The sequence below is a fragment of the Paramisgurnus dabryanus genome, chromosome 10, assembly GCF_030506205.2.
Source record: "Paramisgurnus dabryanus chromosome 10, PD_genome_1.1, whole genome shotgun sequence".
Lineage (NCBI taxonomy): Eukaryota > Metazoa > Chordata > Actinopteri > Cypriniformes > Cobitidae > Paramisgurnus > Paramisgurnus dabryanus.
Window position 1 is genome coordinate 9,348,381 of NC_133346.1, and position 18,848 is coordinate 9,367,228.

Sequence of the window (18,848 nt, forward strand, 5' to 3'; positions counted from 1 at the left end):
AGTAGTGCGGGAAAACTACATTTCCCATAACCCCCGCGGGCTTTTCATTTCCGGTCCTGCGCGGTTTCTGGAGCGGATTGGAACCCGGAGTCAGGATTCACTGAATGTGTAGACGTTTGGAAGACAGGTAATGACTTTATATTAAACTTCTGCACAATCTCTATTTACAAGTGTTTACGGAGACGTGTAAAACCTCTTTACTAAGCGGTGCAATAGCGATGAAAAGTGTCGGCGGAGTGATTTTAACGGCATTGAAGCGCGCTCGCTCCAGATGAGCGCTGCGTCTCCATTCCATCCGCCATGCCGATTGTTCTTTGTTACATTTGCATTGCTTTAAGAGAGCGAGTGCAGCCTGAGATCGGAGTTAAAACCCGGCTACAGTTTGAAATCAACCCAAATCACGGATTCTCTCCGTATTGGAGCATGTTGTACACTTCCTGCGTCTTCACTGTTCCCTGTTGTGCGTTAATAAATAACAAGATGGGTTGTGATTGTTGTTGTTGTTGGTGCATTGGGTGAAATCTGTTGCTTTGTGTTCTGTTAACTGGCAACAATGTCATGAACACAAAGTTGTTATGGAAATTGTATGCGAATGTCAAAAATGCGATACCACATTATTTTGTATTTGCATGATAGACAAACACATTTGCAGGGTTTTAAATAATTTTTTGTTCTTTTATATGCCAAACATTTATATATGCATGCATGTTCATTTAAATATGTGTTTGCATGTGTGTAACATGTAACAGCTGTTAATAACTACAATGTTGTTGCTTAGAAAGAATAATTGCATCCATTAAATAAATAAACATTTTGTTACAGGTGTGAAAACTAGTAAACGCATCTCATCTCTGATGTGTCATAATGGCTGAACAGACACCAGATGAGTTTGTTTGTGAGTCTTTTTTTAATTTTTCACATATGCTCACTAATGGGCATGATTATGTGGATATAATTTTACATTTGGTTTATTTTAAGTGTTCACCAACCTGAAATCAATTAAACTCAACCAGCATTGATTTTATGTATCATAGTACTGCTGTGCAATAAAATTAGCATATTTTGGTTTATTTCTGTAGACCTGCTTTGAAGCTTTTGAATCTGTTTAGTTTAAAGCGGTGTATCAATAAAACATATATAAATATCATATATGACTTGGATACTTGGTGGTAGATGGTCATTCATCTTTGTGCAGGGTGTGATGACTGCGGGCAGTACCATGACTCTGAATGTCCTGAGCTGGGACCCGTCGTCACTGTAAAGGACTCATTTGTTCTGAGTCGGGCACGGTGAGTGGAGATTTGGGATTTTGAAAAATTACCCTTAAAATGAGTGCATGCTGCCCTAAAGACACTCAATCATTAACAATTAAAAATTAAGTAGACTATATAAAAAAGTAACCCTAGATAATTTTATCGATTGTGGTAACCCTTGCGCAAAAAAGGTTGGAGACCCCTGGTATGCGTCCTAATTGGTAAATATTGGGACCTTTTTAAGAGTACCATCCCACAGCTTTTGTGCCATTTGTCTGTCTACAAAACTAATCTCAAGCATTTAAGCATAATGTTTAAAGGGACACTCCACTTTTTAGAAAATATGCAAATTTTTCAGCTCCCCTAGAGTTAAACATTTGATTTTTACAGCTTTGGAATCCATTCAGCCGATCTACGGGTCTGGCGCTACTACTTTTAGCATAGCTTAGCATAAACCATTGAATCTGATTAGACCATTAGAATCGCGCAAAAAAATAACCAAAGAGTTTTTATATTTTTCCTATTTAAAACTTGACACTTCTGTAGTTACACCGTGTACTAAGATCAACAGAAAATTTAAAGTTGTGATTTTCTAGGCCGATATGGCTAGGAACTATACTCTCATTCTGGCATAATATTCAAGGACTTTGCTGCCGTAACATGGCTGCAGCAGGCGTAGTGATATAACGCACTGCCCGAAAATAGTCCCCTGCCATTGAAAGTTACTATAAGGGGACTATTTTCAGCTGCTGCGTAATATCATTGCGGTAAAACGTTAAAAATCAAATGTTTAACTCTAGGGGAGCTGGAAAATGAGTATATTTTCAAAACAAATGGAGTGTCCCTTTAAATGTTTTTATATGTACATATAAAAAAAATTAACTTAAGATTGCCATGATCATCGATGTTCCAGGTCATCTTTACCAGGGAGCTTGGAGATCATGCTGACTGATGAGGGAAGAGATGGTGTGTTTGTGCTTCATCGTCTGGTTAAGAGGACCCGATTTGGCCCCTTTGAGGCCAAAAGGGTACGCAGTCTTCAAACCGAGGGGACGTTTCCTTTGAAGGTAATGCACTGCGCCATTAACCTGCAACTGTATGTCCGGAGCTATTCTTGATGTTTTCTCGGTTGTGTTTTTAGATATTCCAGAAGGACGGCTCAGTGGTGTGTTTTGACACCTCTAATGAAGACGACTGTAATTGGATGATGTTGGTTCGACCTGCCACAGACCACACACACCAGAATCTGACTGCTTACCAGCAGGATGATGATGTTTACTTCAATACATCACAGGTCTTTTTATAATATGTAGTGAATGTGATTGTTTTGTATAGTTTGAATGCACAGTAAGTCGCTTTGGAAAAAAGCGTCTGCCAAATGCATAAATGTAAAAATGTAAATGGTTATCATTGGAATATAATATACAACTCAATGGGGTGGTTTCCCGGACAGAGATTAGCTTAAGCCAGGAATAGGCCTTAGTTTAATTAGGAAATATAACTAGTTTAAACAAACATGCCTTACTTAAAAAATTTCTTCTGTACATTTCAGGCAAAACAAAGGGCACTGATGTATTTTAAGATATGTCAGTGCAAGATGTTGTCAGTTTGGACAGCTCTTACATTTATTTTAGTCTGGGAGTAGTCTAATCCCTGTCCGGGAAATCGCCCCCAATAAGTTTAAGGCCATATCATGAAAATCTGACTTTTTCCATGTTTAAGTGCTATAATTGGGACCCCGGTGCTTCTATCAACCTAGAAAATGTGAAAAAGATCAACCCAGTAACTTGTTTTTTTTTTTTTTGGTGAAAAAATAGGTCATTGAAATTCGTCTCAACCTTGTGATGTCAGAAGGGGATAATACCGCCCCTTAATCTGCACTATCTAACATGACATTGCCATTTGATGCAGAGATCAGCTCATTTGCATTTAAAATGACACACCCATTTTTGCTCACACCTACAAAGTGCCAATTTTAACATGTTATAGTAAATTATCTATATGATATTTTGAGCTAAAACTTCTCATACGTACTCTTGGAACACCAAATGTTTATTTTACATCTTAAAAATGTCCCCTTTAAATAACCTTTTTCTGTTTTCTCCGCTCCCCTCCCACCAATACCAATACATTATGTTACTATAGTGTCTATTGCTGAAAAGAGGCAATAGACACTTGATCCTAATACCAACCCTGACAACCACCTATAACATTATAGCATCGCCACAGCAAGTTTTGCACGGGCAAGCATTACTTATTGTTTCTTTAGTTATAAGAATATCTAGTTTGACTTGTAAAATGGAGCATTATTGGTCTTTGTTATTAAGCTACAAATGCCTAATATATTGCTCAAATGTATTTATTGTTATTGTTTCTCTCTATCAAAGGATGTGCTACCTGGATCAGAGTTGAGAGTCTGGTATGGAGCTTTTTATGCCAAAAAAATGGATCGGCAAGTTCTTAGGCCTCCTGTACTTCCACCTCCACCAGGTACTCACGAACACCAGCAGCCACTATATTCACCTACTCCAGTTTTGGTTTTAATGATCATTTTTTACATGTATTGTGACCATTTCAGTCTGATGTCTGTTGAATTCCAACAAAACCAAAGCACAGGAGTGACAATAAAGTCATTTTAAATGTAAAAGACTGAAAGCTTGGCAAGGCCTATATGAAAGATGTGATTAAAAAACAGGGTTATTCTATTTTAATATTCACTTTTGAATTGTTCCTTAAATCGGAATTCAAACATCGGAATTGTGTGGTAAAAAATTAATATACACTTATAGTGGTCTCCTAATTTTTTCCACGACTAATATTTATATATAGTTCACACACACAAACAGTGTATACAGTGACTCATCCTCTCATGTTCTCAGAAGTGGTTTCAAATAAACCTGAGTTTATTCAGCGGACGCCACCAGCAGTTCTTTCAGAACTTCCTGTTCCAGAGCAACTCATCTGCCAGATTCAGCCAGTTAAGACGACTCCAGCTCCTAGCACAGACCCTCCTGTCCAGCAGGTGACAGAGACTGTACCCCTGGGCAACACCCCGAATAGTACCCCAACCCCACCAGAGCCAAACAAAAAACAAGGCAGGCCGCGGCGAAAGAGAACTCAGAAACCTGCATCAACCAATGTCAATCAAGGTGAGGGAGGATTTATGGCATATTTTTGGTTGGCTGAATATTCTCTTAACTACGCATAAGATTTAACATTAAGAATATTTACCCAATAAAACGCTTTATCATAACTCCAGTTGTTTATTGACTGCTGTTATTTTTGCCAATAAATCAGTCAAACAATAACTTTAATAGTATACACATGACTAGCAAATTAGCCAAATACAGTGCATTTAGCCGTAATACTTGACTTGACCATTTTAGTCGTTTTCCAAAATAATATTGAATGACTTTTGTGTTTCATCCACGATCCTTCAGAAGCCCCTGCTGATGTGTCCGGTGAGGAGCCACTCACTGCAGTCACTTCAGATCTTTCCCTGCCTGTGCTGGATGTCCAGAAGCTCATAAATGATGGGGATGGCTCGTCACTCAAACCCCCACGGGTGACACGCCCCTCTATCTCTTCTGGAAAGTAAGGACAGAACAAAACACAGACCAATTCTTACATCCCATGCTGTGTTTTGAAGCAACAAATTTGTCTTTATTTTTAGATCTGGATTGAAGAAACGGTCCCTGCGACAGGGCGGAGATCACAAACGTGTTTATCAGTGCTGCCTCTGCAGCAAAGTGTTTCAAAACAGTAGCAATCTCAACCGACACATCCGTTCCCACGGTAACGTCCCTTCATCCTTAAAGGATTAGTCAATTTTCTTAAAAAAATCCAGATAATTTACTCACCACCATGTCATCCAAAATGTTGATGTCTTTCTTTGTTGAGTCGAGAAGAAATTATGTTTTTTGGGGAAAACATTCCAGGATTCTATTCATTTGAATGGGCCCCAACACGTAACAGTTTAAAATTGCAGTTTCAACTGAGTTTCAAATGACTCTAAACGATCCCAAATGAGGCATAAGGGTCTTATCTAGCGAAACGCCTCGTTTGAAATCGTTTAGAGTACTTTGAAACTGCGATTTTAAACTGCATTAAAACTGTTAAGTGTTGGGGTCCATTAAAGTCCATTAAAATTAGAAAAATCCTGGAACGTTTTCCTCAAAAAACATAATTTCTTCTTCGCTGAACAAAGAAAGACATCAACATTTGATGACATGGTGGTGAGTAAATTATCTGGATTTTTTTAAAGAAAATGGACTAATCCTTTAACGTTTCCAACATAACTCATTCAGAATGTGTGTTTGTTAATGGTTTAATGTTGATTTACAGGTGATAAGTGTTTCAAGTGCGATGAGTGTGACAAGATGTTCAGTCGAAAGGAAAGTCTTAAACAGCATATTTCATACAAACACAGCAAGAATGAGGTACGGCACGCTTTTACCTTTATAATCACTAATGGTTGTAGGTGGTGAGGTTTTACACTTAAAGGTGCACTGTGTAACGTTTAGAAAGTTCTCTTGACAGAAATACAATATAATATAAATAACTATATTATAAGTGGTGTATAGGGCTGTCACTTTTGTGAAAAAATCATTTTCGATTTTTAATATATAAGTGTTCATTGAATCGATTGTAAAATCGATTTTCCATGTCTAAAAAAGACGTTTCCATTTTCAACGCCAAATAACAGACAAATGTAAAGTGAGCGCCTGAAACGCACAAGTCAGCAATATTTCTTATTCATTGTCATTAAGTTTCGTGCAGAATAAAAAACAGCAACAGTAGTGCAACATTCTCTAAAAATATATACAGAGTGGACTGCTGCCATAAATGAAAAACATTACTGCAGGCTTCAACCGGCTGCTTTTATGATTTAGGCAATTCAAAAATTATTTTAAATAATGATTCGATCCATTTCAAACAACTGTTCAAAAATGAAACTTTAAATAGACTTACTTGAAGTTGAGAACATGCTGTGTATTTTTTTATTAAACGTAACCGACACTTAGGCGGCACTAGGCAGGCATAATGAAATGCGCAAAAAGAATAGGGCCATTACAAATTATTGGTCAGGAAAACAAGTGGATCAACATTTTAGGGGTCAAGAGCAGAGCGCTTTTCATTCATATGTCCATCTGTTGAGAAGACGCACTCCGACCGCACTGATGTCCCAGGGAAACTCGGGTACTTCGTTGCCAGCTGCGTATTTCGTACTGCCAATCTTCCATCACAAAAGCGGGTTGCTGTCAGCTCGCAAGGGTGGCTCCTTGTCATAACTCCTTCATCTCCTGTAACGTCACAATTTCGACGCTCTCTCGTGTTGCACAGGTTTATTGACGTTGTCCTCCATTTTCTTTGCAAAACACTAGATGCAGCGATTGAAAGCGTGAAACTATAGGTGCGTAAAATTGCTGGGTATTTTCTGTCTAGCTTTCGCACACCTACTGCACTTTCGGAATTATTTATTTTCTTTTTCTGCTTGTTTGTGAGTTTTGTTACATCTATATTTTTAACTGTTTAATTCTTTTAAAATTAATAGTGTATATATTTGGTTAAAATCGATTGCCTATTTTCGTTTTCGAAACTTTTTTTGGTTGGTCCGATCGATTGTGCAATCGATTTTCGAACGAAAAGTGACAGCCCTAGTGGTGTATAAAGACCTTACAAATGAACTGTAGGCGTTTTAAAGCTTTTTTAGCATACACCGCAGGTCCCCTTACATGGAAGTCGCCATTTCATGTCATCATGTTTCTACAGTTGCCCTAAATGGACAAACTTCTCTAAAGAGCGTGTTTTGTCACAATGTTGTCTCAGACAATGACGTGTTTGACCTGTGGCAGCTACTGTAGCTTTTCTATGCGTTTCGAAAGGGAGGGGTAAGCTGTAGACTGAGCCGTTGGTTGCAATTCACAGTCTCACCACTATAAATCTACACAGTGGGCCTTTAAAATAACTAGGGATGGATCGATAGGATTTTTTTGGGCCGATACTGATTTAAACAGGCAACTTCTGGCCGATACCGATGCGGATACCGATATTAAACACTTGTATACAATACTATACAGTTGGTCTATTAGCTAGTTTATTTCTGCATCAAATTATTTTTACTGAACATGGATTGGATCTAATTAACATTTAACTGACCAACATAATAAGAGAGACACAAATTAAGCTAAAACAAATATAATAAGAAGGCATGACAACCTTCAAATGTGGTTTTTGCTATTCAGCATTTATTTTATTAACAACATTAACAATTTTTTTTACATATAATGGATTTCTTTATGCAGTTAATTAATAAACAATCGGTATCGGCCTTTCTCGTGCTATTGCCGATATGCCGATGGTTTCAAATTCATCAAAAATCGGCCGAAAAATATTGGTGGCCAATACATTGGTGCATCACTAAAAATAACATATTCAAAATGTCACGCGACTTACTGTGAAACTTTGTATATCCCTGTCTGTGATAGTATGTGTTATATATGCTTTCTGTGTGTTTGTGTGCTTCTAGTCTGACAAAGAGTACAAGTACAAATGTTTAACTTGTGAAAAATCCTTCCGAGTGGAAAATGCCTTAAGATTTCATAACTGCAGGACAGGTAAAGAATATGCTTGATTATTTGATTATTGACATTTTATTTAATTAAAAATCAAATAGTTTGCATCACTCCAGCAAAACAGCCTCAAAACATAAGAAGTATTAAAATTATAATGTGAAGATTTGTGTTTTTGGACAATTACTTAGACCCTTTATGGAGGGAAGTCGCCCACTTGGCGGCCATGTTTGCAACACCTCAGTGCAGTTATTTCAGTCATGCAAGACTAAAGTCCTTTCTACGTGAATGGGGAAAGACAGATATTTCTAAAATCCTGTTCTAAAATCACAATAAAACAACATATTTCTGACCATAAATTAAACCTGACATCAAGTCATTTCAGCTAGAGCTGTAATCGGGCCTTAAAAGTTAGGCCCGAAATGTCCGGAGCCCGACAGAATGCAGCCCGAACCCGAACGTACATTTAGATTGACAGCTTTTTAAAAGCCCGAACCCGTTTACAGCCCGACATTATTTAAATGTGCGCACACACACAGCTTTTGTCAAGAATGAGAAATTTACATAGGTTTTAACATTATTTATTCATGACTAATAATCTACACGCCACTTGGAAGTTGAAACAAAGAAATAAAGTAAGTCATCTGTAACATCTCATTCTAAATAGGCTTATGCAATACACTATAAATATGCCAATAAAATTATTATTTCTTAACGAATTAAATTAAGATAATACATTCTGAATTAAGATGGGTATTTGGCAATAACGAAATTAAGAGGCAGGCACCGCGGGATTTGCGTCGGCACTTCTCTCCATTACTGCCAACATTAGTCTATATCCTCTGTCTAAATTATGTAAGACTCGATTCATATTTAGTTATACATTGAAAAACCTACTCACCAAGATTAGGCTACATGTTTTTGATGAGGAAAATCATTAAATCCATTGTAAATGAATTCAGCGCGATCCTGCGCTACTGATTTGAACTTGACCGCTCATTTACCTCACAAAGCCGGAGCGGAAGCCCGAGCCCGCCCCGAGCCCGTGTAAAATGTTAGAAATGAAGCCCGAACCCGCCCGAGCCCGTCGGGTCCCGACGGGTCCCGTCGGGTTCGGGCAAAGATCTTCAGCTCTAATTTCAGCTGCTGCACACAGTTTTTTTTATAGGAGTAGTCCATTTTCTTAAAAAAAAATCCAGATAATTTACTAACCACCATGTTATCCAAAATGTTGATGTCTTTCTTTGTTCAGTTGAGACGAAATTATGTTTTTTTTAAGGAAAACATTCCAGGATTTTTCTAATTTTAATGGTTTTTAATGGACCCCAACAGATTTAATGCAGTTTAAAATTGCAGTTTCAAAGGACTCTAAACGATCTCAAACGAGGCATAAGAGTCTTATCTAGCAAAACGATTGTCATTTTTGACAATAAAAATAAAAAATATGTACTTTTAAACCACAACTTCTCGCCTATCTCCGGTCATGTGACGTGCCAACGCGACCTCACGCAATACATCATCACATCAACAGGTCACAGAAGACGTATGTGAAACTACGCTCCAGTGTTTACAAGTGTGGAGAAAGAGGACCGTTCCGACGTTGTTGTATTTGGAATGATACTAATTAATGTCTTTGTGTCAGTTTATTGTTTAAAATGGTCCGCAAGTTTGCGTTTCATATATGTAACACGTGACCTTTCCACGTTATTACGCAATTACGTGAGGGCGCGTCACAGGACCGGAGATAGACGAGAAGTTGTGGTTTAAAAGTGAATTTTTTTTTCTTGTCAAAAATGACAATCGTTTCGCTAGATAAGACCCTTATGCCTTGTTTGGGATCGTTTAGAGCCCCTTTGAAACTGCAATTTTAAACTACATTAAACTGTTACGTGTTGGTGTCCATTAAAGTCCATTAAAATGAGAAAAATCCTGGAATGTTTTCCTCAAAAACATTATTTCTTCTCGACTGAACAAAGACATCAACATTTTGGATGACATGGTGGTGAGTAAATTACTTGGATTTATTTTTAAGAAAATGGACTAATCCTTTAACCACAAGCGGCCATATCGAGCATTGCACTGCCCCTTCATAGTTATAGCATTGCCACATCTCATAAAATCCAATATCTTTGGTAAGGTTTATGAAGCTGCATACATGTCTTACTACATGCACAACATCTCCTTTGTATGTTCTCCTCTTGCAGATGACAAAACGTTCCAATGCGGGATATGTTCTAGATTTTTCTCCACTAATAGTAATCTGTCCAAGCATAAGAAGAAACATGGAGAGAAACTCTATGCATGTGAGATTTGCAATAAGATGTTCTACCGCAAAGACGTCATGCAAGACCACCAGAGGCGGCATGTTGTTGGTGAGTCTTAACATAATGATAACACATTTATAATCTCTGTCATCATTTACATATCAAGCTCATGTTATTCCAAAGACAAAAATCTTTCTTTCCTCTGTGAAATTACAATGAACAACAGCGTTCATGCTTTATAAAGGACACCAAAGCACTATAAAAGTCTTTAAAGGTGCTGTAGAATGTAAAACTGTATTTACCTAGGCATAGATGAATGATAAGAGTTCTGTACATGGTAATGACATATAGTAAGCCCTAAAACCCTATTGTTTTATCCTACTTATGTAATTGGAAACTTATGGAAAACAGGCCAATCTCAACATAACACCAACTGTGACTTTACAGTCGTGATGTATGCCCCAACTTTAAATTACACATCAAATGAATTACAATGTTGTTACAAAGCTAAAAACAAAGTTGTGAATACTAAGTTTGGCATATATGCTAGTTAATGCTATAAGTTAGCGTTTAGGCTGAAGTTTTACTATTGACGTTACAGTTACGTTTTGCAGGTCATGCTATAATTAACGAACTTACCCCTCAAAAACGTCAATTTCCAATCAGCGAATAATGGATTATTCCTCAAAATCTGTATCTTTTTTCTTCTGATATAGACTCACACATAAGGTATGTGGCAACCCTACCTCAAGCCATTTTGTGGTGAAGTAATGAAATACTTGATTTATTTATTCGTGTTCCCCGACACAATTTTTCTCTTTTTTCATGTCATTGAGCACGAATGTATTTGTCGTGTCACTCAGCACAAATTTCTATTAATCGTTTTTCGTGTCCCCAGGCACGACTTTCTTTATCGTGTCATTTTATGTATTGATTTTGCCTTTTTTTTGTACTGGGCAAAGATTAATCACGATTAATCGTATATAAAAGTATTTTTTGCATAATATATATGGGTTTACTGTGTATTATGTATATTTAAACACACACACATACATATATTTCACATTTTTTATTTATAACTCAATTTTTTTATCATTTATATATAATATATAATATATACAAATGTAAATACATGTATGTACACACGTAAATGTTTCTTAAGTACATACATGATGTGTGTGTATTTATATATACATAATAATAACACATACCACACACTCATATATTATGCAAAATGTATGCGATTAATTGCGATTAATCTTTGCCCAGCACAAATTTTTTTCTATTTTTAACCCGTCGCTTGGGGTGTTGCGGTTAGATTCAGATCAGAGCTCAACATTATTACTCGTAACCCTTTTAAATAAGGTTATAATAGACCATTTCATTCTGAGGGCAAATCCTAGGGTTGTAAATGGACATTTAAAAACGTTTCTGGATCATTTTTGCATTTAATAAAGCCACATACCTTCTATGTAGATATCAGAGATCAATTTAACATATTATTCTTTGGCACCATTAAAATGAAAAAAGCTGAAAAAGTAAGCTTTCCATTGATCTATGGTTCGTCAGGATAGGAAAATATTTTGGAAAAAGAAAATTCTGGCACTGTGGCTGCAAAAAAAAAAGAAGTTGAGAAAATCACCTTTTAAAGTTGTCCAAATGAAATCCTTACCAACACACATTACTAATGATAAATACATTTTTTATATATTTATGGACGGAAATGTACAAAATATCTTCATGGAACATCATCTTTACTTATTATCCTAATGATTTTTGGTAATTGATAATTTTGACCTATACAATGTATTGTGGGCCGTTGCTGCAATATACCCATGCATCTTATGACTGGTTATGTGGTCCAGGGTCACATATTAAAGCCACAAATCAGAGTCTTAAGTTAAACTACTTTACTTTAGTAAATAAGCATAAATGTTACATCTGTTTCTAAACCTAATTTACTCATCACTAACAACACCCATTGTTTTCCTTCAGGCTCAAAGAACATGAAAAAGGAGGAGCTTGAAGCCAACGGGGACGAGGGAAGCAAGTACAGGAAGGAGCCTTCGGCATGTCCCATCTGTGGCAAGGTGACATTCTGGTCCAGTGACTGCCGCATCGGTGCATCTTGTGCAACTACAAGAATATAATAATAACACAGACATGAATGACTTGTTTCATTCAAGGTGTTTTCCTGTCGGAGTAACATGAACAAACATTTATTGACCCACGGGGATAAGAAATACACCTGCGAGATCTGTGGACGCAAGTTCTTCCGTGTGGACGTCCTGAGAGATCACATCCACGTACACTTTAAGGTGAGGAGGTGGATATTTTTAAGATCAACTAGTCCAGAGGTACCCAAACTTTTCACTTCGTCACTCACCTAAATAGATATCATTCTTCCCGGGACCCACCGACATTTTTCATTGCAAACATGAGGAAGCAAAAGATTTTTTCTCTTATAGTTTTTTTCTATAGTTTTTATTTTCCTTTTCATTTTATTAATAAAAATGTAAGTTTAATTGAAATATTAAAATTCCTTATGGTATAAAATTAATCATTGACATTGCTTGACACTAAACCTGTGTGTCACGTTATTTAAAAGTCCACTTATAAACAAACACAAAGCCGCCTGATCGAAGAAGAAAGATTTTTCAATTTATGCTTTAACAAGATCGAATAAATGCTGCATGTTTAAAGTATTTTAACATGTTTGCTATTGTTGTTATAAAGTTTAGAGACGTTCGTGAATGATGGTAGCACACCAGTCTGTTATCATGGCGTCATCTCCAAGCCCCTAAACGTGATTGGTTGCTTTACGTGTCAGTCATACGGTCCTTTGCCATTCAAATCTGCCATGGTTCCCATGCAAGACTAATGCTGACCCATCCCTACCGAGCAATTGTAGCATGTAGGGTTTAGCTCAACAGGTAAGGCATGATGCTAGCAACTCAGAGGTCATGGGTTCAATTCCCAGGGAACACACAGCTTATAAAAACACTTATTTGAAGTAAAGCTTGTTAACTTTTCCCTGTCAAACTCTTCAAATTAAGAAAAATTCTTCCCTGCCAATGACTAGTATTTTCAGCTTTCCACAATACAGCTATTATCCAACAGGAGGCGCTTTTCTGCAACTTATAAAGCCCGGAAGTATCGCCCGAGGGCAAACAGCTGTATATCCGTGTAAGTTTTGAGGATCGCTCTGCATCTGATCTCTATCAAAAGTCCTTCACAAAAATGGAGTTATCTCAGCTTTTTGCTCAAAATTTGATTTTTTTGAAGAAACATACCCATATTTTGGTAGGATAAAACTTTTTTTTTTAAAGCAGAGGGTCTGAAAAATGCTGGCACTGGCTGGCAACTTTTTTTTAAATGCTGGCGGGGAAAGAGTTAAAATGCGATGAATCACTCTAAGTTTCAAAACACATTTTTCTCAGGACATCGCTTTGATGGACGATCAGGAGAGGCAGGACTTTATTAGGAAGATTGGCATCTCTATGGAGGAAAGCGACGACAGCTCTGATGAAGAAGATGAGAAGAACGATCCAGAACATCACAAATATAGCTGCAAGAAATGTCAGGTGAAAGAGTACAACCATCTTTACACTGATACTTTAAAAGATATCCATATTTTTTATCTTAGCATTTTTAATATCTATATTGTAATATCAGATAATTTTTTTAACCTATTTGCTTTCTCTCTTGTTCTACTTTGTTCGACCAGGTGACATTCGCAAAGGGTCGTGATTACCTGAAACACATCATGGAGATGCATAAGGAAAAAGGTTATAACTGCACCATGTGTAATCGCCGTTTCGCCCTGAAGGCCACGTACAACGCTCACCTGGTCATCCACCGAGACCACCTGCCCGATCCTGCAGTGCAAAAGTATGATTTTTGACTTTGTTTTTGTTTTTTTTAAGGAATATATGAAGATGTTAACTTTTTAAACCATCTCTGCAGGTATATACATCCATGTGAAATGTGTGGTCGAATCTTCAACAGTATCGGAAACCTAGACAGACACAAAATCATCCACACAGGTGAGCAAGTCTAGTGGATATATAACATGCTTAAAAAGCTTAACGGCAGAGGATTTGGGTCACAAATGTTATTTATACGTTGTAATATACCAGATAATCAACTAAAGGTGATTATAAATCATTTTGGCTTACACAGGTGTGAAAAGCCACTGCTGTGATCAATGTGGAAAGTCCTTTGCCAGAAAAGACATGCTTAAAGAACATCTGAGAGTCCATGATGATGTCAGAGACTATCTGTGTGCCGAGTGCGGCAAGGGTATGAACACATCTCTCTCCATCCTATAATACACCTTGCGTAATGTTGTGTGGCCCTCTTGAACTTTGATTTACAGGATATACTTGTGTGTATGTATGGTCATTAGGTATGAAGACAAAACATGCCCTTAGACATCATATGAAGCTGCACAAGGGAATCAAAGAATATGAATGTAAAGAATGTAACCGCAAGTTTGCCCAGAAAGTCAACATGCTGAAACATTACAAAAGACACACAGGTAAGGTAACCTTAAACAGATAACATGATAGATAGCATGATGACATTTTAATATGTGACCCAGGGCCACACAAATTGAGGTTTATACATCATCTGAATAAATAAGCTTTCTGATTTACATTGATATATGGTTTGTTAGGATGGGACAATATTTGCCCGAGTTACAACTATTTGATAATCTAGAATCTGAGGGTGCAAAAAATCTAAATATTGAGAAAATCGCCCAAATGAAGTCCTTTGCAACTCATATTAAAGGAAAACAACACCGTTTTTCAATATTGTACTATGTTCTTACCTCAACTTTACGAATTAATACATATCTATCTTTTTTCAATGCGTGCACTTAATCTTTGTACAGTGCCTCGTAAATGTGTGAGCATTTAGCCTAGCCCCATTCATTCATATGGCTCCAAACAGGGATGAATTTAGAAGCCATCATACACTTCCATGTTTTCCCTATTTAAAGACTGTTACATGAGTAGTTACACAAGTAAGTATGGTGGCACAGAATAAAACTTTTTTGGGGGCTGAATGGGGCTAGGCTAAATGCTAACACATTCACGAAGCGCTGTACAAAGATTAAAAGTGCACGCATTGAAAAAAAAGATGTTTTAATTCATCTAAGTTGAGGTAAGAACATAGTAAAATATTGAAAAACTGTGATGTTTTCCTTTAGGCTAGGAAATGTACAAAATATCTTCATTGAACATGATCTTTACTTAATATCCTAATCATTTTTGGCATAAAAAATATATAATTTTGATCCATACAATGTATTGTTGGCTATTGTTACAAATATACCAGTGCTACATACAACTGGTTTTGTGGTCCAGGGTCACAAATGTCCAAATGAAATACTGTAGATTACGAACACCAATAAGAATCCACAATATTTTAAATCATTATTGCAATGTTTCAGTTTTTCATTTAAAGGTGCAGTGTGTAATTTTTAGAAGGATCTCTTGACAGAAATGCAAAATAATACACAAAACTATATTTTCAGGGGTGTATAAAGACCTTTCATAATGAACCGTTATGTTTTTATTACCTTAGAATGAGACGGTTTTATCTACATACATGAGGGTCCCCTGACATGGAAGCGCCATTTTGTGCCGCCATGTTTCTACAGAAAGCCAAACTTTTTTACTAAGTTGTCTCCGATGATGACATGGTTGTCCGGTGGTGGCTACCGTAGCTTCTCTATATGTTTCAAAAAATGAGGTGAGCAGTGGACTGAGCCGTTGTAATTTGCAACCTCACCACTAGATGCCGCTAAAATTTACACATTGCACCTTTAAAGAGGACATTTCACAAAACTTTTTGTAAGATTTACTGTTTTAAGGTGTCCCCAGAGTACGTATGTTACGTTTTAGCTCCAAATACTATAAAGATAATTTATTATTATATAGCATGTTAAAATTGCCACTTTGTAGGTGGAAGCAGAAATTTGCAATTTTTGGGTGTGTCCTTTTAAATGCAAATTAACTGATACTGATCACAATGATGGTGGTTTGATGAAATTAAAACTCAATTGTGCTGTCAATTATTTTCTCTCTCTCTCTCTCTCTCTCTCTCTTTCTTTCTCTCTGTGCACTAAAAAGGTAGTCCCGTGGTTGGATAGTGCAAATTAAGAGGCGGTAATATTATAATAAGATCCCCTTTTGACATCACAAGGGGAGGAAATTTTCAATAACCTATTTTTACATACTTGCAGAGAATGGTTTACCAAAACTAAGTTACTGGGTTGTTCGTTTTCACAATTTCTAGGATGAAAGAAGCACAGGGGACCCAATTATAGCAGTTAAATATGGAAAAGTGATATGTACCCATTAAATACCCTTATGCCAAGATTTTCCATATATTCCTGTAGGTACAAAAGATTTCATGTGTGAACTTTGTGGAAAGACATTCAGCGAGAGAAATACTATGGAGACACACAAACTCATTCATACAGGTACAGTTTTATAGCTACAGTAAGTAGAGTACATCTGTGCATCATAAAAATAATACAGGAACTTTGGCTTCATTCAAATCTCTACTTTCTCTCCACAGTGGGAAAGACGTTTTCTTGCTCGGTCTGTGACAAGAAATACGTGACACAGTACATGCTACAGAAACACATGCAGTTGACCCACGATAAGGTGGAGGCTCAGAGCTGTCACCTGTGTGGCACCAAGGTCTCCACACGCGCCTCCATGAACCGCCACATGCGCCGCAAACACCCTGAGGTGAAAAAGCTGTTCAGTAAAACAAAACACACGCACATAAAATAATGGAAATCTAGAGTTTTAAGCAACATGTGTCTTGCAGATTGTGACTGTGCGATTGGGTGAGTTTGACGATATGCAGGAACCTTCAACAATTGACGCATCCACCATCAGTATCACACGGGTATGTATCAAAGTTGTCTGTATGCCATGATAAAGAAGAGAGAAAATTAAAGAATGGCAGACAAAGGCTTTCTACATTTTATTCACTGATTTCTTGTTGTTGTCCAGTCCCCTCTGACTCTGGATAAAGGTTGTCTCACTACGGAGAAAACCCACAAAGACTCCAATCCTGCCAAGAAGAGGCCGAAACTCCTTCCTCAAGAACCTGAGCTGTCCGATTCAGATGCAGAGTACACAGATTTCACCAGCAAAACCACTGAGTTCACGGCCACCGTAAGAGATGAAACCAGTTCTGCTGTGCAGAGCATTCAGCAGGTTTGTGCCACAAGGAACCAAATCTTTTGTCATTTTAAAGCCAACGTGAAATCATAATTCTTCATTTAATTGTAATGTATCTTTTGTCACACACACAAACAGGTGGTTGTATTGGCTGACCCCAGTGCCCCTCCAGCCCCATCTCCCTCTAGTACAGTGAGTTTGACCAACATCACGGTGACCCCCATCACCACCCCTGCTCCTGCGCAGTTTAGCAATCTACAGCCCGTCACCGTCAGCCATCTAACCCCGAGCGATCGACCTCTAACTTTGGATAGCTCCATACTCACTGTTACCTTTGATACAGTCAGCGGTTCAGCCATGCTGCACAACCGGCCGGCAGATCTCCAGACTGAGGCGGTGGGTGCAGCAGGGCCGTCGGCCCCGCAATCGGTTGCGCATTTCATCAACCTCACCACTTTCGTCAACCCCATCTCCCACCAGCTAGAACAACCCGCTCTAACCTGGAGGCCCGTCGCTTCGGCCGACGGAGCTCACGTCGCTGCCATAGATAACACTCAACCGGTCCCTGAGGTACCACAGGGACCTCCAGAACATCCACAAAACAATCCAGAACAAAGCCATCAGATCCAGCCGCAGGTCACTGGACCTGGCCAACAACAGCCAACTGCAGCACCACAGATGTTTAGCTACTGAGAAAATAAATATTTGATTGTAAAAGATTGTTTCAGAAAAATAACAAAATTGGACCAGGTGCACGCGATATATATAACGTGGTGTTTATTGTAAACTGGCTCAAACCAGTGACTTTAAATATGAACTCAGCACTTCTTACTGTTAAACGTACGACTGAGGGTAGCATAATTCACCTCCTCAATTCAATTTCAATGTTTGTTTTTTTCTTTGAAAACGCAATGGACCATGTTAGCAAATTGGGAATGTTGGGAATGTGTTTTTTTAAGGAAAATTAATTTTTTTAAGTTGTTGAATGCATGGAGTGATGATGCAATTTTAAAATGAGCATCAAATTCATCTGTAATGACCTAAAAAGACAATTAAATGCTATGTTGCATTTAAAAATACTGTAAGCCAAAGTAAGAGATCATTTGTTATTGCATTATTTACAATAAAATGCATGCACTGCCCAACAATTTAAGTTTACATTACCCACGATACCTTAGTTTGTAAAAATTAGGACTTGTATGTATGTATGTATGTATGTATGTATGTGTTGTATAATGTTTTTTCTGTACCACCTGTGGGTATGTTGTTTCACAAAGGGTTAAAAAAAAATCGAAATAGAACACATAGGTAGACTGTATCATAAGTGCTAACTGGAAATATATTTTTTGTCTTTTTATTTTTAATTGTCATTTCAATAAATGCATGTATGGACTGTGTATTTAGATTTTTAAGTTGTACATTTAGAAACCTTTTAAAAATCATTGTATTAGTTTTAATTTTTGTATAATCAACTAAGTTTAATGTTTGCATGTAACAGGTAATTTTCCTGATACCCGCTAGGGGTGCTAGCGCACGAAGCTTACACGAACG

General features: G+C 37.4%; 1 protein-coding gene across 2 annotated transcripts; it reads left to right on the top strand.

Annotated features, from left to right (window-relative positions):
- The first annotated feature begins 59 nt into the window (after positions 1 to 59).
- Positions 60 to 18,684, top strand: prdm15 (PR domain containing 15). 2 transcript variants are annotated; one of them, XM_065259919.1, is made up of 24 exons: positions 60 to 127; positions 823 to 895; positions 1,196 to 1,289; positions 2,167 to 2,320; positions 2,395 to 2,547; positions 3,641 to 3,743; positions 4,133 to 4,402; positions 4,694 to 4,847; positions 4,927 to 5,048; positions 5,598 to 5,692; positions 7,783 to 7,870; positions 10,030 to 10,197; positions 12,085 to 12,179; positions 12,276 to 12,407; positions 13,530 to 13,673; positions 13,817 to 13,980; positions 14,056 to 14,135; positions 14,272 to 14,391; positions 14,498 to 14,629; positions 16,499 to 16,582; positions 16,681 to 16,856; positions 16,939 to 17,019; positions 17,127 to 17,333; positions 17,436 to 18,684. In XM_065259919.1, the coding sequence occupies exons 2-24, from the start codon at positions 865 to 867 to the stop codon at positions 17,988 to 17,990; spliced, it is 3,402 nt and encodes a 1,133-aa protein (XP_065115991.1). In that variant the 5' UTR covers positions 60 to 127; positions 823 to 864; the 3' UTR covers positions 17,991 to 18,684. The 2 variants fall into 2 exon arrangements, with proteins under 2 accessions (XP_065115991.1, XP_065115992.1); XM_065259920.1 differs by having other exon boundaries at positions 4,136 to 4,402.
- The last annotated feature ends 164 nt before the right edge of the window (positions 18,685 to 18,848 follow it).